The sequence below is a fragment of the Dromiciops gliroides genome, chromosome 3 (genome assembly GCF_019393635.1).
Source record: "Dromiciops gliroides isolate mDroGli1 chromosome 3, mDroGli1.pri, whole genome shotgun sequence".
NCBI classification, from domain to species: domain Eukaryota; kingdom Metazoa; phylum Chordata; class Mammalia; order Microbiotheria; family Microbiotheriidae; genus Dromiciops; species Dromiciops gliroides.
Window position 1 is genome coordinate 624,859,442 of NC_057863.1, and position 28,000 is coordinate 624,887,441.

Below are 28,000 nucleotides of genomic sequence, written 5' to 3' on the forward strand. Positions count from 1 at the left end.
GGACGGCACTTTATCCACTGCGCCACCTAGCTGGAAAATGCTCTCCAAATCCAGAAAAAAAGAACTCCAGAATCTAGATGCAGATTGAACCATACTATTTCTACTTTTTTTGTTTTTCTCTTTTGAGATTTTTTCCTTTTTGCTCTGATTCTTCTTGCACAACATGACTAATGCAGAAATATGTTTAATGTGATTGTACATGTACAGCCTATATCAGATTGTTTGCTGTTTTGGGGAAGGGAGAGGGAGGGGAGGAAGAAAAATTTGAAACTAGAAATCTTATAAAAACAAATGTTGAAAACTATCTCTACATATAACTGGTAAATAATAAAATACTTTTATGAAAAAAAATAATTTGGTTGATATATCATTTGGCACATACTATGATAATTCAACAGATCTGCGGCCACATTAATGCAAATATTTCTTCCAACAATAAAAACTGTGAGCCTACTTAGCCTGTGTGAGGCTTGTCCATGTATCCATATAAATCTATTAGAGGGTGACCATTCATCACACTGAGGGTTATTTTCTTTCTTTTTTTTAAAATAGTGCATGGATTCCAATGGATCAGGAAGATTATCTGGTTGCCATTGTTCTTGAAATGTTCCTGGCCTGTCTCCCCCCCCCCCCCTTAGTCTTAAGAGTTTTCTTATTGTAACCTTTACAACATTTAGCCTGTGTAATTTCTCATTTGTAATTTGTCATAGCCTGCTCACATTCAACAAAGGCTTTTCCAAGGCCCTTTTGGTGGTGCTAAACTTCAGTTCTTTAGAAGCTGTGTTAGTCCATTACTCACAGGCATAAATAGCATATCATTCCAGATGGTAATGAAGACTCAGGAATAAACATTTTATATATTATTTTATTCACGTTTATTTATATTATAGGTTTTTGTTTCCCTTAATAACATCTATATTTGCAATTGTGTTATTTGAAAGCATAACTGCAACTCCTGACTTCTGATTCAGCTGAAATATAACAAGTTTTATTCTAGACTAGGGGTTCTTAACCTTTTGCGTGTGACCTTTTGGTCAATCAGTGTAGTGAAACCTATAAACCCTTTATCAGATTATGATTTTAAATGCATAAAATACGGAGCAACAGAAATGAAACAAATTATGCCCAAATACAGTTCTCAGAAATGTTTTTAAATTCATAGTAACTAAGTTAAGAAATCTTATTCTAGACCTTCACCTTGAATGAACATGGCTTGATAATGTTTTAGGTAAATTTGTTGAAAACAGTATATTAAGTTTTATTTTCTAACTCTGCAGCTTTCTTGCCATTTTATTGTCCAGTTTAAGGTTTTGCATAGATATAGACACACACGCGTGTGCATATATATGTAAACACATATGCATAAACACATAAATGTATGTATATACATATATATTACATTTGCTTTTGCCTCTATTGGATTCTTTTCAATTACTTTTGCTCCCTGTTTATAGCACAAGTTATTAGCTAAATCTGGTTCCAATAATTTATCCTTTGTAACTCACATAGAGATACCCTCTGTCCTTTCACTCACTCCAAGGAAGAGCACACTTTTTAATGATTTCTGGTTTGTGGATGTTAAATACAGACCTAAGATTTCATCACTGGAGGTAATTTTGGGGGTGGAAAATCCCTATGACAAAGCACCATCTTATTTGTAACTTAAGAGTCTCAGGAAAATGACTGGGGAACTGAGACATTAAGTGCAAAAGTTAACTGCAAAGTTGCCTACATGTCGTGTTGTGGTTCAAGATGATTTTCTTTGCTTGGTTCATTTCTTATCACCAAATTATCTTGTAGAAGCTGAAATAGGGCTTTTGTGGATATGTGAATTGTTTTCTACAGACTGCTTGCAGCATTCTCTCTGACAAGGAAGCCTAAGAACTTGACAACTACATTTCTGGATGAATTAAATTTAAGTTACTTTTTCAATGTATAAATTGGTTGTGCTGATTTTTCCCCATTTTCTTTTCCTCTTAAAAAGTTTATTCTAAATCACTATTGAATAAAGAAATGAAAATTAAAAAACTCTGAGGGACCAGCTCACACCTATCAGATTGGTTCATGTGACAAAAAAGGAGCATGATAAACAATGGAGGAGATGTGGGAAAACTGGGTCATTAAGGCACGGTTGGTGGGGTTGTGAAGTGTTCTAACCATTCTGGAGAGCAATTTGGAACTATGCTCACACGACTATAAAACTGTGTATAACCTTTGATCCAAAAATATCACTGCTAGGTCTATACCCCAAAGAGATCAAGGAAAAAGAAAAAGGATCTATATGTACAAAAATACTTATAGCAACTTTTTGAAGAGGCTAAGAACTGGACATTGAGGGGATGCCTATCAATTGGGGAATGGCTGAACAAGTTGTCGCATATAATTTTAATGGAATATTACCATGCTATAAGAAATGACAAGCAGGATGATTTTATAAAAACCTGAAAAGACTTACATGAATTGATGCAAAGTGAAGCGAGCAGAACCAGGAGAAAGAACATTTTACATATTAATACCAATACTGTATGATGAAGAACTGTGAATGACTTAGCTATTATAAGTAATACAAAGAACCAAGACAATCCCAAGAGACTCGTGGTAAAAAATGCTATCAAGCACCACAGAAAGAACTGATGTTGTCTGAACACAGACTGAAGCTTTCTCTGTCTCTGTCTCTCTCCTCCCCCGCTTCCTTTGAGTCTTCTTGCACAAAATCACTAACATGAAGATGTTTTCATGACTGCATACGTATAACCTCTATCATATTGCTTACTGTCTCAGGAATGGGGGAGGGGAGTGTGGGATAGAATTTCCAAGTCAAACAAAAAGAATGTTAAAAATTGTTTTTACATGTAATTGGGGAAGAAATAAAACATTTTTTTAAAGTACTAAATTTGTTAAATCAGACGACTCTCTGGAAAGGGGATATACTGGGAAAAACTATGACAGTGTAAAAACCCAAAGATATCAATAAAATTTTTTTACACATTTAAGTTAAGTCTCTATATGCAGTCTGTGCTTTCTATTTACATCTGCTCTCTTTCCAAAGCTTTTAGTCAATTTGTTGGGATGAGTTTTTCCCTGGAATATGGTATTTAGACTTCTTGCTCATATTTTTCTGGAAGACCAACAATTCTCATTTTATCTCATCAAGTTCTGTCACTTTGGTTTGTAGAGATAAGAAATATTTTTCCACCTGATTCTTTAGAAAAATTTTATAATTGTTCTTCCAACCCTCCGTTTTGCGTGGGTTTTCTTCTTTTATTTTTATTTTGTTCTGCTCGGGTCATTCTATTCCTCAGAATCCAATGCTTTATTAAGATTTTATACCATATTTTCTCTTCATTTGAGTTTCATGTCATCTTATTGTATTCTGCCTTTAATGGTCTATTTTTATAGATACTGGAAATTCCTTTATATGTCTTACTGAAATCCTAAATTATTCTGGAAGTTCTTGCAGTAACTTCATATTCTGGGGGAGAGGGGGTGTGGAGGAGAGAGGTCCTAGCTTCCGAAGTCTTGTTTTTTCATTCCAACAATTTCTTTATTTTCTTTTATCCCACAATACCCATAGTATAGTTAGGTCGCAATAAAGTCAAATAACAAATCCCATGAAGTAGTCTTATTATTCAAATTTGCTCCGCATATTTCCATTGGCCTAAAACCAATGACTGTATTCAGTATAATTATAAATTTGACAAGTATGACTTCAAATACATGCAAACACTATGGGATTTATTATTTGAACTAATCCAGACCTTACTGTATTTATTCCTTGTATTGAGTGGAAAAGTCTTTTTTTTGCCCATTTCTTCAGTTTCTTAGTTTTTCCTTTCAATGCTTTCCTATACAGATTTCCCCCGTATATTTGTTGCTTTTCTTGAGGTGACATAGAGAAGCAGGGTTTACTTATGACTTACTCATCCATATAGCCCAAGTCTCTAATAATGTTATTGTTAATTATAATAACTTTTTCTAACATACTATTTTGAGCTTTATAACACTTTCATTACAGCAATCTAGGAAGTAGGCAGTATAAATATTATTACCACCATTTTACTGAGAAGGAAACTGAGGCTTGAAGATTTGTCTAGGGTCACAGAGCTAATACATGTTAGAGCCTAGAATTAAACTCTGGTTTTGGGAAGACAAGGAAAATCTTACATTTTTCACATACAATGTTAATTGTTTTTCTTTCTTCCTCCTTATATACTTCTTTCTTCCTAATATTCCTACAAGCATTTAGGGATAAAGTGAGTATCAACTACTTTAGAAAATGGTTAAGTATTTTCACTACTAAATCAATGACCTGGTTGAGTAAAAATTATACATTCAAAGCCTTTAAACAAAAACTACAGAACAATGAAGAGAATCCAAATCAATCCAAGAAAAAGAGGTTATAATCAATGCCAGTAGCTGAGATTTCCATGTTCACCTCAGGCAAGAAGTACTTATGTGCTTTACTTTATTATGTTTTAAAACATACTTCTATAGCTGTGACATTCATGGATGTTTAACAGAATGCCAAAAGTAACATCACTCTAGTCCTCCTGCTACATCCTCTATGAGACAGATTCAGGATTCATTAACACTCAGCCTTGGGTAGAAATACAATAGTAGGCTCCCAGACAGAGCTCTTACGTGAGGGGACAACTAAAATGAGTGCATCTCAAATTACAGAGAGACCCTGACATGCCAAGACAAAGTCTAAACCACTTAGCAACCAGTGCAGAAGAGGAGTTACTTATAATTCAGGAACAATAATGCAACAAGTACAAACCACAGAAAATTAGATACTATCCCACCAATGTGTTCAGCTTGAGAATATATCAAGTTAAAACTGTGGGACCTGAATCTTTCTTTTACATTATTATTTAAAAGTACTACATGCAATACATGCTCCATAAACATTTAATTAAGCCATTTATGGGTAAAAAAGCCCTAAGACCATGTTTGATACTTCCTTATATCTTCAACATTTGGAACAACAATTTGTATATAGGCTGATAATAAACACCTACCTATTTTGTAAGTAAGAGATATGGGGACAACTCATGTATTATAATTAACTGAGTTGCTCTCAAGAGCTGATAAGATTGGTGGGCAAACATTCAACACTTATTACTATTCATCAGAATAATGATGAGGAGGATAGCTTGCATTTTTATAGTGCTTTCAGGTTTGCAAAGTGCTTTTAAAAGTATTAACTATTTTATCTCAAAACACCCTAATGGGTAGGTATTACTATCATCTTAATTTTACAGATAGGGAAATGAGGCAAACAAAAGTAAAGTGACTTGTACATGGTCACATAGCTAGTAAATGACTGAGTCATGATCTGAACTTTGACCTTCCTGACTTGTGGCCCAGCACTCTAACCACTGCACCACCTAGCTGCCTTATGAGAACTAAACATTTAACAACTAAGTTCTACCCTTCAGGAATTTTTTCTCTATTTTAGTGAACCAAAGGACAATCGATGTTTTATACCATTTGCAACAATACTATTATCACATCTGCCCATTTTTGATCTCTATAGTACACTTAAGAAATTTCATCTGATCATGTTATTACAGTCAGAAAGGCCTTCTTTCATGGGCATAAACCATTTTAGACTATGGAGAATGCTGTCCCCCTCCCAGAAGAAGGGCTTTGCAGTAACTTCCACAAACTAAACTTACTGGACCTGCTCCTCCCCCAGGCCATGTGATTCTCCTTTACCCTCAATTCCTTTTTTAACTTGACTGAAGTTGCCAAGATCACACACTGACTTTGACGTCATTGTGCCATACTGAAAAGGCTGCTACAGCTCAAGGATTCTGAGCTTTTGTCTGACAAAGTTCAGAAGGTGATATGACTGTTACATCGTTATACATATGTGAAAGGCAATGTTATTGTCTAAAGTTAAGAAAGAAGGTAAACAATTATCTCCTTTCCTTAATTCTCCCCTTCACCTTAAAGAAAATTAAAATTTAAAAATTTCTAGAAAAGTCATGCCTGGTCTCTTGAGGTTCTTCTGTTATTTTTTCCCCCCTCCATTTATCAATCCACAAATCCAGAAGCTTCTTCTAATCAGACTTCAGGTTCCTGAACTAAAAAGGTCCAAAATGAAGCTTATTCAAGAGCGCAAGTTTTCTGTAACACCATGAAAAACTAACTAGTCTCAGACATTCATAGGCCATTGCTTGACATAATTGGAACTTACTGCTTTACTGGATATCTAGCTAACTATTCCTTCATATTTCTAACTGTCGGTGTTTAAAAAAAAGACTCTTCGCTCTTCACTCCTGCTTGGTTCTTTATGCATAAAGGAACCAATTAAGACCTTGGCAGAGGATTCAGACTCCATGCAGGGGTAGGAAAGAGGTTAAAACATGCAACTGTGCAGCAAACATTTTCAGACACGATAATATTCTTTTAAAAAACAAAACAAAACAAAAAAACCAGCACAAGAAAATAATAACTGAGTCAGCCCAAGAGGATAGAATTAGTAATTTTCATGTGATCAAGACAAACCAAGGCAAACATCCACCAAGTAAAAAAGTTACATCAGTTATAACTTGTAAGACCACTGAGGATTCAATCCAAAGATAACTCAACTACATTAAAGAAAATTTTTCTGCCCAATTTGCCACCCAAAAAAGTCCCGTTGCTTTCCCCACATGGTTTGGTGCTGACTTAAAGAAACTCTCAAAAGAGGCCCAAACCTTCCTGCAGATTTTCTCAGGTTGAGTTTAATAATAACATGGGTTGGTCTCACTAAGGAAAAGGTGTAATGATATGCTATCAGTGACAGCCCAGGGGGTTACATCCTGAGCCAGTATACATCAGTGGCATAAGTTATGTCAGAAAGGCTGGTACTGGGCTACTAATTTAGTGGAATGGGAGAGGGAGGTGCCTACCAGTCTCTGCTGCTCCAACAAAAGGTCAGCTTCCTCTTTCTCTTTCTTATACAAGATTTCCATTTCCTGGAGCCTACAAAACAACAGAAGGGAAAAGAATCAAACTGGAGGCAGAAAATTACAAAGCACTCAACTCCACAGAGTTACATTAAGCTGCTTCTTTTGACATATTACACATAGAATTTTTTGTTATTTTACTTAGTTCATACAAACTAATATAACAGAAAAACCAAAAACAAGGTGAACCTTGATATCTATTCCAGCTCTAAGATGTTATGATTCCAATTATTTCTCTTTAGAAGGCCTTTCTTGTAAGTGTGTGTCCTAGGAAACGAAGACAGGGCCACAAGCAGCTCTTCTCCCATGACCATCTTAACATACTAAGTATCAGGATGACTAATTAAAATAAGGAATTTACACATTACCTTTTTTCCATCTCCTGCTTCATATCAATGCCTTGTTTCTCCAGAAGCTCTCTCTGTGCAAACGTCCAATCGACTGGTTCAGAAGGTGTCTCAGCTGATGGAGTCTTTTCGCGCTCAGCCCGTGCTTGCTCCGGATGGTTGAAACGAAAAACATGGTTTTTACCCATGATGATGCGATTTCCTAGTATAAAATAAGATGAGATTTAAAGAACCTTAGAGAATCAACTGAAAAACCATTCAAAACAACAGCTTTAGTACAGTTGCAGAATATAAAATAAATCCACAAAAATGATCAGCAATTCTATATATTAGCAACAAAACCTAACAGGTAGTGATAGAAAGAGAAATTCCATTAAAATAACTGCAGACAGCATAAATCCTTGGGAGTATACCTGCCAAGAGACACCCAGGAATCATATAAACAAAATGACAGAACACTTCACTCAAAGATGGATCTAAACAAGTGGAAAAAATATTGATTACTCATGGGTAGTAGGCCAAGACAATATAATAAAAATAATAATTTTACCTAAATTGAATTCATCTGGAAGAACAAATGATCAAGACTATCAAGAGAATCAATAAAGAAAAAATGAAGGAAGGTGGCCTTGCAGAACCAGATTTCTATTTCAAACTATATTATTGCAAAGCAGTGCATCATCAAAACAATTTGATAATGGCTAAGAAACAGAGTGGTTGATTAGTGGAAATAGATTAGGCCACAATACACAATAGTAAATTACCATAGTACTATAGTGGGTTTTTTGTTTGTTTGTTTGTTTGTTTTTTTGGCCAGGCAGTTGGGGTTAAGTGACTTGCCCAGGGTCACACAGCTAGTAATGTTAAGTGTCTGAGGCCGGATTTGAACTCAGGTCCTCTGAATCCAGGGCCGGTACTCTATCCACTGCGCCACCTAGCTACCCAATATAGTGTTTAAATAAACCAAAAGAACCAAGTTTTGTGGGGCAAGAACTCATATTTGACAAAAAAAGATAGGAAAAATGGAAAGCAGTTTGGCAGAAATTAGACATAGATCAACATCTCACACTGTCTACCAAGATTAGCTCAAAATGAGTACATGAATTAGAAATAAAGGGTGATATCATATGCAAATTAAGGAAACATGGAAGATATTATCTATCAGATCTTTGGATAGGGGAAGAGTCTATGACCCAATAAGAGACATACAGGATCATAGGAATAAATTTGTAAAAATACAAGCCATTAGGGGGCAGCTAGATGGTGTAACGGATAAAACACAGGCCTGGATTCAGGAGGACCTGTGTTGTAAATCTGGCCTAGGACCACTGACACTTACTAGCTACTTGACCCTGGGCAAGTCACTAACCCTCATTGCCCTGAAAAAAAAATACAAGCCATTCCCTAATTGATAAATGGTCAAAGGATATGAATAGGATGTTTTCAGAAGAAAAAAAATCAAAAAGCTATTAATAATCATATAAAAATGCTCTCAATTACTATTGATTAGAGAAATGCAAATTAAAACAACTCAAAGGTACCACCTCACACCTATCAGATTGGCCAAGATAACAGAAAAGGAAAATGACAAATACTGAAGGAAATGAAGAAAATAGGGATACTAATACATTACTGGTAGAGTTGTGAACTGGTTCAACCATTCTGGAGATCAATCTTGAACTATACCAAAAGGCTATCCAAACTGTGCATACTCTTTGACCCAGCAATGCCACTACTAGTTCTGAATCTCAAATAGATGAAAGAAGAAAGGGACCTATATGTACAAAAATATTTACAGTAATATTTAATTAAGTTTAACTATTTGTAGAAATGATGAGGGGGATAGTTTCAGAAAAACCCGGGAAAACTTAAGTAACTGATGTAAAGTGAATGAGCAGAACCAGGAGAACACTGTACACAGTAATAGCAATACCATACAATGATCAGATGTGAAATATTTAGCTACTCTGATCAATACAATGATCCAAGACAGTTCCTGAAGACCAATAAAGAAAATGCTATCCACCTCAAGAAAGAGAACTGATGAACTCCTGAGTGATGGAAGCATATTGTTTTTCACTTTATTTTTCTTGCTCTTTTTTTGAATATGATTAATACAGAATTATGTTTTGTATGATTTCACATGTACAATGGATAACATACTGCTTGCCTTCTCAGTGAGTGTGGGAGGGACTCGAGGGAGGGATAAGAATTTGGAACTAAAAAAAAATAAAGAGCAAAAAAATAAAATTAGGATTAAGAAACCATTAAAATATAAATAACTAATATGTGCAACCTCCTTTTGCCTACTAAAGGAGGGAACGGAGTAGGCTATATATACACAAACAGGAATGTCTCAATTTAGCCTACTGCTTTAAATCTAAAGACAAAAATCAAAGTATTATTCATACAAGTTACTATATGCAGAATAATATTTGGGTTAAAGGTTTTGAAAATCTGTCCCACACTCACCTGAGCGTAGCTTGTACATGCTGTCAACCCTCTTGCCATTCACATAAGTTTCTGAGCGCTCACAAGGTTCTAGAGTCACAATAACTATAAGAAAGGTAAAATGGAATAAGGATTACAAACCCATGGCACTGAGTACTGGAAGTATTCCTAAACTCAATGAATTCCAAAATGCCTTCACCCAAAGGCCCTTTACAACACAATAAAACTAGGACCATTTGTCATTGCTAGATCAAATTCACTGAACTATCGAAGAGTATAAAAACAACTTATATATCAATTTAGTCTTTGTGACAAGATTAAAGCCAGGAGTAGTAGCCGTTAAAGTTACATAAATCAGTGTGAACTACTGCTAAAACACAGAATGAACATACTGGGATAGAGAAGTTTTTTTAATCTCCTTTTTGGGGAATGAAGAAAATTGAAAAAGAAATAGTCTCAATCATCATCTAAAAAAACATTCTCTCAAGAAAGCAGGAAACAGAGAGGGGGTGGCCTGAAGAGGGAGAATTAGAAACATAGGAAATCTTGAAGAAAACTAGGACTATAACATTTTGACTGAGAAGAATGAAGAGAGCAAAAAAGTACTGATAGGATTCTTTTTTTTAGCTCAGGATGAATGAGGATCAGACCTTTCTTTCCCTTTTCTCATAAAATAAAATCCAGTCCACTGAGTTAACGCCTGGAAGGAGTTCCCGTAGGCTTTTGTCCATGAGATTTGCTCTTTGCCTTCTTTTCTATAAAATCATTTACTATTCAGGGCCACTACACAGCTGCCTATACACTCTTCAGCTGCTGTAGGGCAACAGAGCCCCACTTTGTGGAGGCCATTTTCATGTAAAAAGCTACAATGGGCCCTGCATTGCTACGGAAACCAGGTCCCTCACTATTGGTAATATACCATCCAGATTCTAAAGGAAGTGTTAGGGAAAAAAACCATCTCGGGGATTTTCCAAGCCAGAGTAGAGCTGGAATCCAGGACCCTCACCTTCGCCGTTCTGATTTCTCTCACTCCGGAAGATGCAGTGCTCTCTTTAATGTGAGCCCCACTAAGACTCATGTCTTGGCGCCGTTCGGCATCTGCTTGTCCAACCCTGTACCCAAAGAAAATGTTTCCCAGGAGCGATAAGATACAAGAGACAAGGGAAAACAGACCATATGTTCACAGTGTGTTACCTAGTTCCTAATTAAATGCTGAGTGGAGAACATATTAAAAATTATGTTTTAATATCTCATAAAGACCTTATATCAAAAAATTTTCAATTAAAGTGACTTGTGACACCAAGGTGACTGGTTTAATGTTTCATGAAGGCAAACAAGCCTTTAAGCGTTCCTAATAACACTGAAAAAGCCTATAAGAATATTCTTGCCTAATGCCTTATGGGGAGAAATTACCCATACCAGGAACCATCATGGAGACTACATTAGCAAAGAGCACTATGTAATTTGAGAAGGGTTAAAGTGACAGTTTCAGATAAGTTACTTCAAAAAGAAAAGAGCAAATCACAGGACAGTATCACTCCAGGTATTAAATCAGCTATTGAATAAGTAAAGTAAATCCTAAAGAAAAAAAGAAAAACACATTTACCGTGTAATACCATCTTTGATGTAGTAAAGCAAGCATTCGGACATGAGCGGATCTTCATTGAGGTTAACAAGATGTGGTGTCTGAAAGACATTACAAACATTCTCAGTCCAGAAGAGGGTTAAAGCATTCCTTACAAGGCCAGCTGGAGCTAACTAGATCCTACAAGAGACTAATGGCTTCTCTCTTTTTTTCCCACTGGTGTACAAGAGGAACTTTCTTTGCCACTAGAACAAACTGTGGCAGTTCCATAATAAGGGGAAAATTCTCCATGTTATGCCTTGTCAACATATTCAAATTAATTTTCTTTCAAATGTAAATTTTTTTTATAAAGGCAGAGACTCAATTCTAGAGAGGGACAAAGCGTAAGAAGCATGAGACAGGTTGATTTCATGGATTAAACTAACTCCAACAGTTTCAATTCTTCAAAGAAAAAGTGAAAATGTCTACAAAAGACTATATAAATACAGAATGTGGTAAAAGAAACTCAATTTTCATATGGTTACAAAATATGCCCAATTATCTTCCTTTGTTCCTCTCTACTACTTTCTTCTACTTCCCCTCAAGTACATTCTGTGGTTTAGGTTGAGTATAATAATTCAAGTTAGAAGGAAAAAACCTCAAAGAATGATACTTGTTAATATAAACATATAAGTTTATTTAGAAGATTTTTCCACCTATTCCTACAATGTCTCTAAAACTCTTTAAAAACCAACCTTCTTTGGTGAAATACCCCACTGGAATCCACAAATAAGTCACATGGTCTTGGGGCAAAAATCTAACCAGGGTAAGGCAGCAGGATATGAAGAACAAAGAAGAGTTAGAGGAAGTTAAAGAAATCAAATCAGGGAAAAGGATAGAGGGAGGAGGGGGGTTCAAAGAATGACAAAAACTACCTCCCCCACACCAGAAACGAACACTACAATAGGTAGAGAAATTGGAATAATTAGATATAGAACATTGTGATTTGATCATAAGAATCATCAAAACACACCTGGAAGTGAAGACCATGGTTAATATGTAATTTAATAAGTAATTAAACAATGGAGCAATTGCTTTCATGTTTTACAATCCCATGTGTAGAATGTGTGCTGGAGAATCTCTTATTTAAAAGATTTTTTTAAAGTCCTGTTCTGGAAGCTTAAAGGAGTATTATCCATTTAGGAAATTTCATGAGCTATATAGGTAGCAGTTTTGATTGTTTTTTTGTGGGGCAATGAGGGTTAAGTGACTTGCCCAGGGTCACACAGCTAGCAAGTGTCAAATGTCTGAGGCTAGATTTGAACTCAGGTCCTCCTGAACTGGTGCTTCATCCACTGTACCACCTAGCTGCCCCTGGGCAGAGCTTTTAAATAAAAAGATATATCCTCAAATTGATAAATAGGACATATCAACTCAAGAAACTGGAACCAAGTAGCTTGCAAAACTGAGTTTTGATCATTTCTACAGATATCAATCATTTCCCTTTCTCATGAAGGTTAGAAAGCTCAAGTAAATTATGAAAGGAAAGTTAGGAAATGATAGGATTTCAGTTTAGTGTTTTATAAATTTGTTAAATGCAATTTTGTTTTCAACAATCAAATAGAACAAAAAATTCCCTTTCCAGATCATAGGGAAATATCTGGGTACCATTTAGACTTCATCTAAATTCTATCAAATAGCCTTGTGCAAGTTCTCCCCAAGTTGTTATAGCTGAATAAACAAATTCCACTTAAGAAGAAATCTAAGCTATGGACACTTGGTAATCTGGTTTTTTGGTTTTTTTTGTTTTTGTTTTTGCAGGGCAATGAGGGTTAAGTGACTTGCCCAGGGTCACACAGCTAATAAGTGTAAAGTGCCTGAGTCCAGATTTGAACTCAGGTCTCCCCTGAAACCCACGGCTAGTGCTTTATCTACTGCACCACCTAGCTGCCCAATACTTGGTAATCTAAATAAATATATCAAAAAGACTTCTTGCCCATCCTTAAAATGTTTCTAAAATTTCTTGAAACCAATCTACTTTAGTCAGTCAACAATTTAAACTAGAATTTATCTTATTTTCAGCTCCAAATTCTTTCTCTCCAACATGAGGAAGCTAGAAAAAGAAAACTAGTATCAACATATATAGTCAAGTAAAATAATTTCCTGCATTAGCCATGTTATAGCGCTCTCTCTCTAGCGCTCGCTCTCGCTCTCTCTCTCTCTCTCTCTCTCTCTCTCTCTCTCTCACACACACACACACACACACACACCCTCAATCCTCTCTCCACTGAGAAGTGGGCTGCATGCTTCATCATGAGTTTCTAAGTCTTTACAATATTTTCGGCATGCATTTATGAACTGCTTCCTCTGTGTTGCAGCAGTGTGCCACATGCTGGGTGATTAAAAAAATGAAAACAAAACCCCACACAACTCTGTCCCTGTCCACAGTTAAAAAGCATTTATTCAGTGCTATTATGTGCCAGGCACTGTGCTGAACCCTGGAGATATACAGTTTAAAACAAACAAAGCCAGCCTCAATTCTTCAGGAGTTCCTATTCTAATAGGGAGAGAATATGCAAAAAATGCATATAAAAGATCCACATGATGAAAACGTTATATGATCTGTGAGGGAATGGGCATGAGGAATGGAAAGGACGAGGAAAGACCTCCCTAAGACGGGGGGATTTGAACTTCAGGGAAACCAACAGAGGAAGCTAAAGTGGGGATAAAGAGCATCCAGGTATAGAGTGAAAAGGTGTGAGTCAAGAGATGGAGCAATCTTGTACAAGGAATAGCAAGATGAGAAGCTTCTTGGATTAAGAAGATTTGAAATTTAGGAAGGAATTAGGTTGTAAAAGGCTTTAAAACCCAAAGAAAGGATTTTATTCTAGAGGTAAAATGGAGCCAATGGAATTGATTTGAGTAGAGAGGTGGAGGTGATATGGTTGGAGCTGCATTCTAGGAAGATCACCTTGGCAGCTGAGAATGGACTGAAGTGAGGAGAAACTTTAGGAAAGGAAGCCAAGAAATAATGTAGTGGAGGCTGTGGTGAAAGGGGGTGGCAGCTGTGTTACTGGAGAGAAGGGACATACCCCAAGAAACGTTTGTGAGGACAGAGACAATAAGACCTGGGGACAGATTGGGTGGGTAGAATAAGAAGTCAAGATGACACTGAGGTTGAGAACATTGGCGACTATGAAAATGACAGTGCCCTTGGGAAGAAGTGAGGATTTGGGGGAGAAGAGAATGAGCTCTATTGTGGACATGTTGCGTTTTAGATATCAAGAAGCAGTTGGTGATACAAGCCTGGAGCGCCAGAGAGGGAGAACTGGGTATACAGATCTGGGAATTATCTATATAGAGATGCTAACCAAGCCCACGAGGAGTCCATGAGATCACAAGTGAGACAGAATAGAGGAAGAGAGAAGAGAGACCAGGATAGACCTCTCAGGATTCCTATGGTCAGTGGCCATAACGGGACAATGATCCTTCGCTAATAGGTCTGATAGGTAGCTAACAAACTTAGAGAAGGCCAGTGCCATGAAACCAAGGGGGTAGTATTCAAGAGGGCAACTGACAATGTCAAAAGCTTCTGAAGAATAAGGACTGAAATAGACATTAGACTGGCAATGAAGAGATCATTGGTAACATTAGACAGCAGTTTCAGTTGAATGATGAGTTGAAAGCAGGTTGCAGAGGGTTTAGAAGAAGACTGGGAGGAGAGGAAGTAAAGGTATCTAGTGTAGATGGCCTTTCAAGGAGTTTAACTGAGAAAGGGTTTTAGAGCCGAGGGATGATAGCTAGCAGGGATGCAGATGAAGTGACAGGTTATTAAGAGTGGGGAGGCATAGGCAGGTTTATAGGTAGAGAAGCCAGGAAATAGGAGAGAGACTGAGATTGCTGAGGGAGAGGGGAGGATACAGAGCAATCTGCTAGAGAAAACAGGATGGAACAGGATCATTTGTGCATGTAAAGCGCCTTTACCTTGACAACAAAGGTCACCTCTTATATAAGAAAGGAGTGAAGGAGGACATAGTAAGGGATTTTATCTGAGTTATGGGAAATGAGAAAGAGGGGAGCTCTCCATTTTTTCAGGATAATATAAAACAATGTTCCACTAAAAAAAACAAACCCCACCTATTAGCAGAAAATAAAAAAGGCTTGGAAGGAAAAACCTAATCAAAGATGGTAGGAGGGGGCGGTAAGTGGCGCAGTGGATGAAGCACTGGCCTGGATTCAGGCAGTACCTGAGTTCGAATCCAGCCTCAGACACATGACACTTGCTGGCTGTGTGACCCTGGGCAAGTCACTTAACCCCCATTACCCCACAAAAACAAACAACAACAAAAAAAAGATGGTAGGAAGTCAACAATAACCAATTCCCTATCACCAAACAAGAAATGCTCCTCTACACTGATATAAGGAGGCCATCTTGAAACCCCTTTAAATGGAGGATGACAGGTAAGTAAGTCTTCAAGGCCAATTCTATCATTTGAACTGAGTGAACAATCATATAAGAGGCCTTAACCCTAATATTTTACACCCTGAATCCTCCTGGTCTATCATTATCATTAAAACACACATACACACACAGACTAAACAGTTTAAACAATCATTTTCTATTTGTAAAGTTTTGTAATGGCAAAATAAAAAATCCCAACTACAGGCTAAATATAATTATATTTGGTAACTATGTTTACTGCAGGTAGGAAGAAAGATAGCTACAAAGACTGTACAAAAGAAAAGCAAAGAAAGGAGGAGAGGTGGCTAGGAGAATGTGGACCTAAAGGACTTTATCTAATATATTGATTGACAGAGGTATAATTGATAGTTTCTACAAAGCTAATTGGCCTAAAAGAACTTCCTACACAAACCTGGTCAGCTGAAAATTCTTCCCAAAGAGTCATCAAACAGGGTTGATGGCCTCTGAGGGAAAATCTACATGAGATGAGCCACAACCGAAGCAACAAGGCCGGGGGGCGAAGGCGGAGGGGGGGGGGGGGGCACGAGGGAGGGGTGTTAAGAAAACAACTTAGCAGGGATGATGCATAAATAACAGTGAAGTATGAGTTAGATTTCAATAGCATAGGATACTGTCTCATGTGTTATTAAATTACTAAAGTGAGAACCCCATGAAGTAGGAGATGTTTTCTATTTTCATGTAAGACAAATTTTTCCAACCTTTTTTTGGGAAAGACACTAGAGTTCCTCCATCCTCCCGAATGGCGACTCCATTTCAGCTAATAACGCCTCTCTAGAAAAAGCAGAGAAGCACATCAATAACACACTTTGATGCTTCAATGAAACCAAACTAAACTGGGAAATATAGTAAACAAATCAAAATAAGTTTCATGGTATGGAGGCTAACACTCTAGGTACCTAAAGAACACACTAAGAAGATACAAGGTGTAGCATTCTAGAAAGCTAGAAAAACTTGAATGTGGCCTCGGTAACAGGTAATTTTTTACAATTTAAATATTTTTTTTAAATTATCAGTCATCTTTATTGATAAAATTATCTATAAAGTACATATTCCAAATAGATATTCCAAACTTCTGCATCACAAAAAATAAGCATATGACAATAAACCCTTACTATACAAAATGAAACTCTTTCAAAACCCTAAAACTAAATTTGAGAAAAACATATCTTTGATGGTCAAGAGTAGATAAATTAAATCACAACTTTATTTACAAAAATATTCATCAAGAATTTTTTGATAGCTCTTTCTGGTCTGCACCAACCAAAGCCTTAACTGTGAAGTTTGTTTTATTTCCTTAAGTATGTTCATTGAGGTAGAAATGAATTATTTGGACAAATTGCCCCAAGTCAGATATTACTTCTTAAATAAATACAGAAGTCAATTACCACCAGTTTTTTGGTTTTTGGTTTTTGGGTTTTTTTGCGGGGCAGCAGTGGGGGTTAAATGACTTGCCCAAGGTCACACAGCTAGTAAGTGTCAAGTGTCTGCAGGGGATTTGAACTCAGGAACCACTGAATCCAGGGCTGGTGCTTTATCCACCTGCGCCACCTAGCCGCCCCACACACAGTTTTAAAGAAAAAAATCTACTTCATATTGAAAACCTTCACTAAGGCCCCTGTAATAAGGTTTGGTTTTGTTTTATTAAAAAAGAAACAATGATTATGGAGATGTCTGACTAAATAAGTTATAGCTCTTAGTCTTCGCAATGAGTCTTTATGCATGGAAAAGTTCTGCTAAAAGAGTCTTTCTTCAACAAATAAAAACAGTTCCATCATCTGAAATCAATTGAAAGAGAGGTTCATCACCAGGTAATACATTTTTAGTCCCAGCAGCCTCATGAAGACTGACCCTACTAAGGGATGGAAGAATGAGACCTACACCAATGAAGGAATTACTTCACTGATGAAACTGTGACCCTTGGAAGTATGACTTAAGTAATGTTCAACTCATATACTGAATTAATACATCAGTCATACCATTTCAAAAGGCTTCCAGGAAAGAAAAAATGTCCTTCTGAATATAAACTTATTTAACAACAAAAGTACTTAATTATTGCTTATGAAATTTTGGAAATTCAGTTACCTTTCATTCCCCAATTGATAAATGGTCAAAGATATGAACAGGCACTTTTTTTTTTTTTTGGTGGGGCCAATGACGGGTTAAGTGACTTGCCCAGGGTCACACAGCTAGTAAGTGTCAAGTGTCTGAGTTCAGATTTGAACTCAGGTACTCCTGAATCCAGGGCCAGTGCTTTATCCACTGTGCCACCAAGCTGCCCCCAGAACCTATATGTTCTAAAACATAGCAGTTCTCTTGTGGTGGCAAAGAACTGACAATCTGGGGGGATGTCTGTCAATTGGGAAATGATTAAACAAGCTGTGATATATAATTGTGATGAAATACTATTGTGCTTAACAAATGATGAGCCGGTTGATTTTTTTTTTTTTTTTTTTTTTTTAGTGAGGCAATCGGGGTTAAGTGACTTGCCCAGGGTCACACAGCTAGTAAGTGTTCAGTGTCTGAGGCGGATTTGAACTCAGGAAACTCCTGACTTCAGGGCCGGTGCTCTATCCACTGCTCCACCTAGCCTGCCCCAGAGCCAGTTGATTTTTAAAAAACATGTTAAGACTTGCAAAAACGTAACGAAGAGTGAAATGACCAGAACCAGGAGAACATTGCATGCAGTAACAGCAATACTGTTTGAAGAATAACTCGTGAACAACTAAGTTATTCTAGGTCAATCAATTCAAATCAACTATAAAGGCACCTATGAAAGAAGATGCTACTCCACCTTCAGAAAAAGAACGTGATAAATAGGAGAGAGAGAGAGAGAGAGAGAGAGAGATTGTGTATGTGTGTGTGTGTGGGGGGGGGTGTGGTGTGTTGGTTTTACACAAGAAAACTCAGGAAGAAGCACAGAAAAGCAGGGCGGTTTTGAAAATGATGTGTGGGGCAGCTAGGTGGCGCAGTGGATAGAGCACTGGCCCTGGAGTCAGGAGGACCTGAGTTCAAATATGACCTCAGACACTTAATACTAGCCCTGTGTGACCCCTGGGCAAGTCACTTAACCCCAATGCCTCACCAAAAAAAGAAAAGAAAAGAAAAGAAAAGAAAGAAAGAACGAAAGAAAAAAGAACATGATGTATGGTATTTATTACATAGTTTTTCAAAGCATGCTAAACTGTGAAATGGAGATGCATGATCTTCATATCGAATCCTCACTTTGTGTTGTGTTGTGGAAGTGGAATTTTTTTTGTCTTTCTGTATTTAAGTTCAAAATTTTAAAAAATTAAAAGGGGTCTGTCAATCCACACACATACCTTGTGTAGAATGAAAAATTCATCTCATGCAACTGTATTACTATCATTTGCATGTAGCCCTCTTTAAAAAATTTTAAAAATCAAGTTAATTTACTTCACATGAAAATGATTCTGGAAAAAAAGTAAATGTCAAAAGACATAAGCAAACAGATCTACCTTTGAAATTCCAGCCTCTATCAATATCAATCTATCTTTGCAAATGAAAAATTTTTCGTTTGCCAATCTGCAGTCTTCCATGGATGCCTAAAAAGCTTTTTTAAAAAATGCTTACTATGTAACTACTGACTTCACAACTTTGTAATTTCCTTTCTACAGTTTAATCTTCCTGGTTTCATAGGACAGCTCTTAAGTGCTCCTGGCTTTTGATTTCCTTACCTCTCCATTCTGATGGCCTCTGTTTTACGAAGCTTCTCTTCCCATGTCTCATTCAATTCAGCAATGATCTTCTCAGATTCCTGAGGGGAGGAAAGGCCACAGCTGATTAAGAAATAAACTATATGGGAAAGATAGCATCCTCGACCGGAGTACTGAGGATTCATACCTGTTAACAGACCACTTACAGCATACATTGATGACTTCAAGGGCAACAGTGGAGATGGTTTTTAATGCCTTTAATGGTAATTGATGAATAAAATTTATTTTACATTTCTGATTTTTTCATTAAAAATTTAAAACAATAAAATTTATATGACTTAAAAAGGGTTAAACCCTTGCTCAGAATAATCACATATTTAGCATTACTCATTCTATGAGTCAAGGTTTTACTCTATATAATGCATAACATGCTCAACTCAATTATCAATGGCTAAGTTATACTGAGCATTTTAGATGCCTGGCAAGTTATTAATTTTTTTTTTTTTTTGGTGAGGCAATTGGGGTTAAGTGACTTGCCCACACAGCTAATTTGTGTCAACTGTCTGAGACAGATTTTGAACTCAGGTCCTCCTGACTCCAGGGCCAGTGCTCTATCCACTGCGCCACCTAGCTGCCCCTATTAATTCTTACCTATTTCTGTAATTGAGGTTTGCTAGTATTTATGATCTAAGCTCCTAAGTAATAGAAAGTGCTGCTGGTTAGAATGCCAGACTGACAAATGAAACACAAATCAAAAATTATAGTGAAAGAAGCTTCATTTATGTGAGAATCCTATTCCGCTGGCAACTCTTATTAGGAGATATTTTAAATCAATCTTCTAGCTTACATTCACATGTTTCTTTACAATTAATTGACAAAACATTCCTCAGAACCTTTCTGTGAGATAAGTAGTGCAAGTATCAGTCTATTCATGTTATAGCAAAGGAAAGGGAAGTAAATTACTTTCTCAAGATGCTATGAGGCCAAGGTAAGGTCAGGAATCGGACTCGGAGTCCTTTCCCTCAGACTATACTGTCTCTTACCCATCTTAGGCTACATTAAAGGCTGGTACCAATAGGAAGTAAAGTAATGTGGGAACGAAAAAAGGATTCTGAATGGACTAAGTACTAGCTGTGATTAGAAATCTTCCTAAAATAGCATTATATAACACATGCCTGTAATCAAAGAAGGCTAAGGGATTTTTTTGTTGTTTTTTTACTTTAACAAAGGCAATATATAGATGAGAAAAGGATATTCAATGGGCTAAATATTAGCCATGCTTAGAAGGCCATCTAAAATAATATTGTACAGCACATGACTGTACTCAATGGAATGCTAAGCTTTTTTAAAAAATTCCAAGACAAATAAAGGCAAAGGGAAAATGTTTGTGTTTGTGTGTGTGTGTGTGTGTGTGTGTGTGTGTAGGTGGTGGTGGTGGTGGTGGTGGTAGTAGTAGTGGTGGTGAGGGCACTTAGTAATTTCTCCTACTGCAGTTTTCCATTACCCTCAGTTTGCCCAGAAATGTCATCTCTTAAAAATAGTTTCTTGAATCTCCATCACTAAACAGTCTCAAACTTACTTTTCATTTGAAAGCCACTGCATAGGGCAGACCAAAAGTTACCTAAGCATAACATTAAAATACAAGAGAAGGGGCAGCTAGGTGGTGCAGTGGATAGAGCACCGGCCCTGGAGTCAGGAGTACCCGAGTTCAAATCTGGCCTCAGACACTTAACACTTACTACCTGTGTGACCCTGGGCAAGTCACTTAACCCCAAATGCCTCACTAAAAACAAACAAACAAAAAAAAAATACAAGAGAAGAGACGTCTTTCCCAAAGGAAGTCTCAACAATCACAAAATAGCAGCAGCACTAAGACACTTAAGCTTCAGTTGGCTGTAGTGGAGCATTAAAGAGACATCAAAATCCTTTTCTCTCATGAATAAAGCTGGAGAAAATGGAAAACTGTCATTACTTTTTGCCTAAGGATGAATTGAAAAGAGAGTAATGACTCAATAATTTAAGTTATTCAGATTACTCCAAGAAGAGGATGATTTATGTCTCTAATAAAGAAAATGAACTGCACTTATTGTAAAATATCCCAGCATAGCCAAGCTATTGTCATTAATTTGATCACTTGGCATTTGTCATCAAATTCTATTATAAGAAACAAAACTTCAAACCTCCAGAGATTTGCTGTGGTGGAAGGTACAAAAAAATCTGACTTTTGCTCCTCTTTCTTCCCTTCCCAAGAGAACTGAATGTTTCTTTAAAATTTACTAGGAACTTTCTTTAAGATATTAGAGATCTACTTCTTTTTTTTGTTTTGTTTTGTTTTGTTTTAGTGTTTTTTTGGTGGGACAATGAGGGGTAAGTGACTTGCCCAGGATCACAGCGCAAGTAAGTATCAAGTGTCTGAGGCCGGATTTAAACTCAGGTTCTCCTGAATACAGGGCCAGTGCTCTATCTACTAGGCCCCCTAGCTGCTCCCAAGATCTACTTCTAAGGTAGTTTGGTGTGTGTGTGCTCAGATATAATGCTTTACAGATAGATTACTTTCATTTGATTTCATGTGATAGTATTCGAAGATAGAGGCCAAACAAAGTGACTTCAGATGAACATTAAAGGCTTTTTCATCAACATCTAACATTGAAAATGTAGCATTTTTCCCCCAAGGAAAGACAGTTTCCAATAATAAATCACAGAATAACAGAACTTTGAGCTCAACAGTATTACAAGATCAGATAGTCCAAACCTTTCATTTTACAGATAAGAAAGCCAAGGTTGTTCAGGAAGGATTAAGTGACTAGCACACTGCCAGAGGTAGGATCTGAACACAGCTCTTCTGGGATCTTAAGCAGCATTGTCAAGAATTTTGAGGATTTAATTTTATCAATTTTATTACTGCAATGAAGATCAGATTAAAAGGTTTCATGTCTTGAAAATTACCCCTCAAACATCTCTTTCTTGCTAGCAACACAACTTCTCCCAGTAATTTTACGATTGGAGCCCCTCTTAATACGTGGTTTTTAATAAGGGAAAATGTGTTCTCCCCTGACAAATTCACAAGAATCCATTCTTGTAACTTTTTCAACAGAAGAAAACTGTTTCAATTTACCCAAGCTTTATGAGTGCCCTTCTCTCACTTTTCTTTGCTGTACTTTAAAGAAACCAAAGTTATTTTTTTCCTCAGAAGTTGCTGTTCATTGTAGGGTGAGAAATATGCAAAATAAAAAGGGGGCTGGAGAGGGCAAATAAAAGGGAACCAGGATAGAAATATTATAAAGAAGAATTAAAGCTACAATTCTTCTTTTGTTTGTTAAATGTAAATTTTAAAAAACAACTACCCATTCTGGAGAAATTATCTTCCCTTCCCTGCCCCCCCCCCATGTGTTCAAAGTATTTGACATGTTCAATTCTCAGGCTTCATTTGCTTTTAGTTGTGGAGAAGCTCAGCACTTTGAATCATTGAGTAATCAAAAGTGCAACATTTCCCAACTGTGCTTTAATGAGAAGCAGGGATTCTAAATACTAACTGCAAGAGGAAAAGAACTGTCCCCATTACCTTTCAACACAGAACAAAACTAGCAGCTCCCTTCAAGTGCTACCTGACTACTTTACTACCTCTCCCTGGCATTAAACCTTCTGCTTTATAGAATTTATTTAGTATGCGGGTATCACAGGAGTTCAGAGACTGCTCCATGCAGATCCATGGAGACAACATTTTTCAATGGAGTGAGGGTGAGCAGTGCACCAAACCCGCTGAATTGCCCTTAGACTCTTAAACACAGTCAGCAAGGTCTGGCTCACACTTTCTTCCTGGGGACGCGAAGGGGAAAGAAGACTGACTGAAGCAAATTCCTTTTCCCTACAGCAGCACGGAATTTGTTTAGCATCTCAGTGGATGGACAAATGCACAGCTCAGTCTAGAGGCAGTGGGGCTTCATTTTCTGTTCCTATGTTTGTCTCAAAAACTAAGGGAGAAGAATTTCTAAGCAGGATTCGTTGCTCTCTTGCTTTCTGTACACTGAATATTAAAAAGGAAAGTGCTACAGTCAGCGCAGGATGAAAAATAAGGCAAGATGCAAGAGACAGGCATTTCCCTCAGTTAATCTGCTGACATGTGCTGAATTCAGCATCAGATGATATGATACGGTTTGGGCTCTTGAATGCCAATAGTAACTATTCAGGCAAAAAGGAAATCTCTCTGATGATATTAGAATTTTCCAAAGGATATTATGTCACATGTACTGGAATGAGTCTAAGGACACAACTAACAAAAGGCTGAGGTGCATAAATTCATACTTAGTCATACATGTGTTTACTGACTCTCCCTAAGTGAGGTTCTATAAAGAACCTGTAACTGCATCTCCCAAACCAGATCTCCTAAACTCCAGTCCTTCCCTACAAACCTCATGGCATTTCACCAGGAAGGACATGACCTCCCTCACTGCCAGGACAGGTCCAGGTTAGTCATGTATCCTCTCTCAGCCTCCATTTCCATACATATAAAATGAAAACGTGAACCAAATGCCCCCCAAGGTCAGAATCTGTGATCCTAAATGATAAATAAAACAATACAGCCTGGCAACGTATCTCTAACTTAGAGCTACAGAGAGTTAACAGGTTCAGTGAGATAGTAAGTGACTTGTCCAGGGTCACAGAGTCAGAAGTGTCAGTGTCAAGCTTTGAACACTGGTTCTCCTAACTTCAAGGCCACACTACCTCTCAAGATAGCCTATTCAGTTTAAAGTGCCACCTACCTTAAGACGTTCAATGGCCTCTTCTCCTCCAGGAGTAGACATGATCCTCTCCTGAATGCTGGTCACAGATGATAAGCCCACCTGACTATTTAGTGAGCAGGAAGATGGAGATGTTGTAAGGGAGCCCATGGATGCTGTGGAAAAATTGCCAGGGCGTTGATTCTCAGAGGCTAGCAAGTACCTATGCTTATTGTTCTGAAAATCTTTCAGATCTGAGAGATAGATAGAAAGAAAGGAAGGCAGAGAAATAGGAAAAGGAGACAAAAGAGGAAAAGGAGCAGAGGAAAAGGAAAAAAAGGAAGGAACACCAGTGTAAGAAAGGAGAGCATTAAAGCGCCAATACGAAGACAAGTTTAATGATTTTAGATGGCAGTTCTGAAACAGGTCTGTCTTGAATACCAAAATTCTGGAGTTAAGAACTATAATTTGGTTTAAGATCTTAGTCTTTCAGATAAATCAACACTTCCTAGTAAAGCTCATTAAGTGATATAGTCAACAATGGGATAAAGATATAATTTTGGCCCATAGTATTTTATGAAATCCAAGAAAACCTAGTCATATTTTTATTTTCAAACTGAACAAAAACCTCAAGAGACTAAAACTTCAATAACATTTTTTGAAACTCTCTTGCCAGAGACAGTTCCCTGCCCAGACAGTTAGGATTCATAGTATCCTACAGAACTAAAAGAGGAAATTTTTATTCATGCTTAGAATTCCTTTTTGACATCTGGTCAATGCTTGAAGGAAGATGAACTCAGTGTCTTTGTTCTATGGTAATATGCATATCATCAATTCCTCTGAATGGAAAAAAAAGTATGAATTTTTTTAAAGGTTCAAGAAATATAAGAAGCAGTGAAAAATCTACAGCTTTAGAATGAAAAAGTATTTTCATGCCACACTCTTCACCAGTGGAACCTCCTAGATGTAATTTTATATAAAAAGGAGAAGTATTTCCAAAAATGAAAGTTTTATAAACCCTCATAAAGGTTAAGATGCTCAGTATTCTGGTTATTGTCTACAGCAGAGAAGAGCAATTAGCAACTCCAAAATTATAGTTTAGTCTCTAATTTTGTAACTGTGAAGAAATTTTTAAAAAGACAATTATTTCTTAGTTTACATGAGCTCTTTGCCATCAGAGCATAAGCAAACATGAGTGGTCCTAGTTCAAACTTTCATTTTAGGCTCTTAAACTGTTGCTGGCTTGCAATGCTGGGCTGCTTTGCAGTAGCAATGCTTGAGTTATTGGATGGAGTAATGATCTGCCATAATTTTTATTATCTCTGTGTGTAATCATTGCTATTATATTTATATAAAGTATTTTCTAGCCTAAAGGTTGACACAAAAAGTCACAGAACAAGAGTATAGATTGCTGACATAGCCTGGGACTTAATAATTTAATGAGGATACCAAATAGCATGTGTTTCCTGAATAATTGGATGAATGTCTATTTTTAAAGTATTTTGTTAACAGGTTACCTAGTATGAAATGCAGGACTTAAGGATATGAAACATTTTCATTTATTAAGTTTTACAATAAAATTTGTTTTTATTTCTAATATTACACAGACAAATAAAACTACAGTTCATGAATCTGTTATTTTGTTCTTCCTGCATGGAATACTAGCCAGCCAAGTTTTAGACATAAAAAGCTACATGTATGAGTTCATATGAACTCATATAAAAATAAGAATTAGGTTAGTATTTATTCTGATAAAATATGTGACTTTCCTAGAATGAAATAAAATAACTGGATATGTTTCTTCAAAGTAGTGAATTATGATAAGTCCTAGACAATAAAAATAACTTGGGCCTGATTTCTGCTCACCACTACCCCCAACCCCTGGAAGTCTATTTACTCTTAAATCATCTCTGAGGCCCAAGAAAAAGAGGTTGCTTCAAGTCAGTTTGAAAACCGCCATCTACAAATACAGGACACAAGAACACAAGCCAAGAGGCAATTTAAAAGGGTAGCGGGGGAGAAAAAGAGCAACTGAGCAGTCAGGCAGGTGGAAAAGTACATGAAGAACTTGATTTGCCAAGTCTGGTGGAGGCACACACGCCCAAAATCAAATTACAGGAGTGGACCAAAATGATATAGTTGCAACTGACTAGGGTTTACAATCATGTGTTGTTATATAATCAAAACTGAGTCATGCATTGCTTTCCAGAAATGCTATCGCTGCCAAGGAAAGAGTTAGACAAAAAGCGGGTGGCCAAGCACCTTACGCACAAAAGCAAGGACCAGATCAAGTCTTAATCACACCAGTATCATTCAGCTTGGAAATCTCAGACAGAGAGGTTCTACCCAAAAGCAAAATGCTCATTTTCTAATGAGAGTACCATGTGAAAGTCAGCATTTAAGCACATCACAGAAACCAACTCAACATTGGGGCCTTAATACAAGTGACCAAACCTTACTCATCTCCTTTAGTCTGCTTCAGTTTCTTAAATCCTCTATGCTAAGACAACATTCAAAATGGGTAGAAATGAATGAAGCCTACTGAATCACGCTGTCTTAAAATGCTCCCCCTTCAAATTTTTTAACTTATTTTCTAGACTACAACAGACTTGCTCCAGCTTTTGTTTGTTTGTTTTCTTTCTTCAAAGAGAAGAAATGGAAAACGACTCTAACCATGGAATACAATGATCACAGGATCATAGATTTACAGGGAACTTACTGATCATCATGTCCAACCCCCTCTCATTTTAAAGACAAGGAAATGAGAACCAGAAAGATTAAAGGACTTGCTCAAAGTCCCATAAGCAGTAAGGAGCCAAGATGGGATCTAAAGTGAAGCCTTCTGACTCCCAATCTTTTTACTACATCACACTGGTGCTCAAGGCACCAAAGGGTGAAGTGGCCAAACAGCTTACTGTGGACACAAAGGGCCCTGCAGCAACATGCTTAATGATGCTTTAGCATGAATAGCCTGCAGACTGGAGGAGCTAAATTTAGTTCTTTTAACCGTCAGAGCTACACAAGTTGAACTGGGTTTTCACATTAACTAACAAGGCACTGAGATAAAAATAAAAAAGAATCTCACATTACCCAGGATTTTATAACTACATGTCAAAATGTAATAACGTGAGAGAAGAAACAAGCCCAGTGATGACAGGTTATTAGGTTTTTCAACTTTGTACAAGACACAAATTAAACTTAACTGAACATTGGTTTGATGGGCTATTTTTTTTTTAAAGGATCATTTCTAATTCTACATTAAATGCTCTGTCTGGGATTTCCTTGTTAGGATTGCTGGCATGCAAAGCTAATTTTAAAGCTGACCCAGCAGAGGGATACTAGCAAGTCAGGGCACTAGAAAGAACCAACACACATGATACACACATTTGACTCCACTTCCAGAGTAATCATCGACCAATGGATCAACTGAAGGTAAGCAGGAGGGAAAATATGAGAAGTATAAAGTTTATGTTCAGTGGTGACAGATAGAGAACAGAATAGTATTTGATTAGAATGAAAATTTCACACTACTTCTTATAAAACCAATCATACAAATGTTATCCATCCATGGGGTAAATCTAATCAATAAGAGCAACTAAACATGAAGAGGGCTTATAGAATTCAAATAATTTTAATTCATTAGTAAACAAAGTAATCTTGAAATAACTTTATGCCTAAACAAACAAGAATTTACCATAAAGGTAAGCAATGGGCTTCAAATCTGAAGAATCCATTAACTTGCTTAAGGGAACCTTCAATAATGAGCCTAAGGTTAATCCGGGTACCAGGGAAAGCGAATTTGAA

At 37.0% G+C, this 28,000-nt stretch overlaps 1 protein-coding gene across 1 annotated transcript in view; it reads right to left on the reverse strand.

Moving 5' to 3' along the window:
* KIF1B (kinesin family member 1B) overlaps window positions 1-28,000 on the reverse strand; it is a 199,732-nt gene that overhangs the window by 93,894 nt on the left and 77,838 nt on the right. Inside the window, 12 exon segments of the mRNA XM_043993853.1 lie at window positions 6,903-6,975; window positions 7,328-7,508; window positions 9,779-9,862; window positions 10,764-10,808; window positions 10,811-10,869; window positions 11,364-11,443; window positions 12,077-12,097; window positions 16,522-16,556; window positions 16,559-16,575; window positions 19,500-19,579; window positions 24,239-24,450; window positions 27,581-27,622. Coding sequence (XP_043849788.1) covers window positions 6,903-6,975; window positions 7,328-7,508; window positions 9,779-9,862; window positions 10,764-10,808; window positions 10,811-10,869; window positions 11,364-11,443; window positions 12,077-12,097; window positions 16,522-16,556; window positions 16,559-16,575; window positions 19,500-19,579; window positions 24,239-24,450; window positions 27,581-27,622 — 929 coding nt within the window.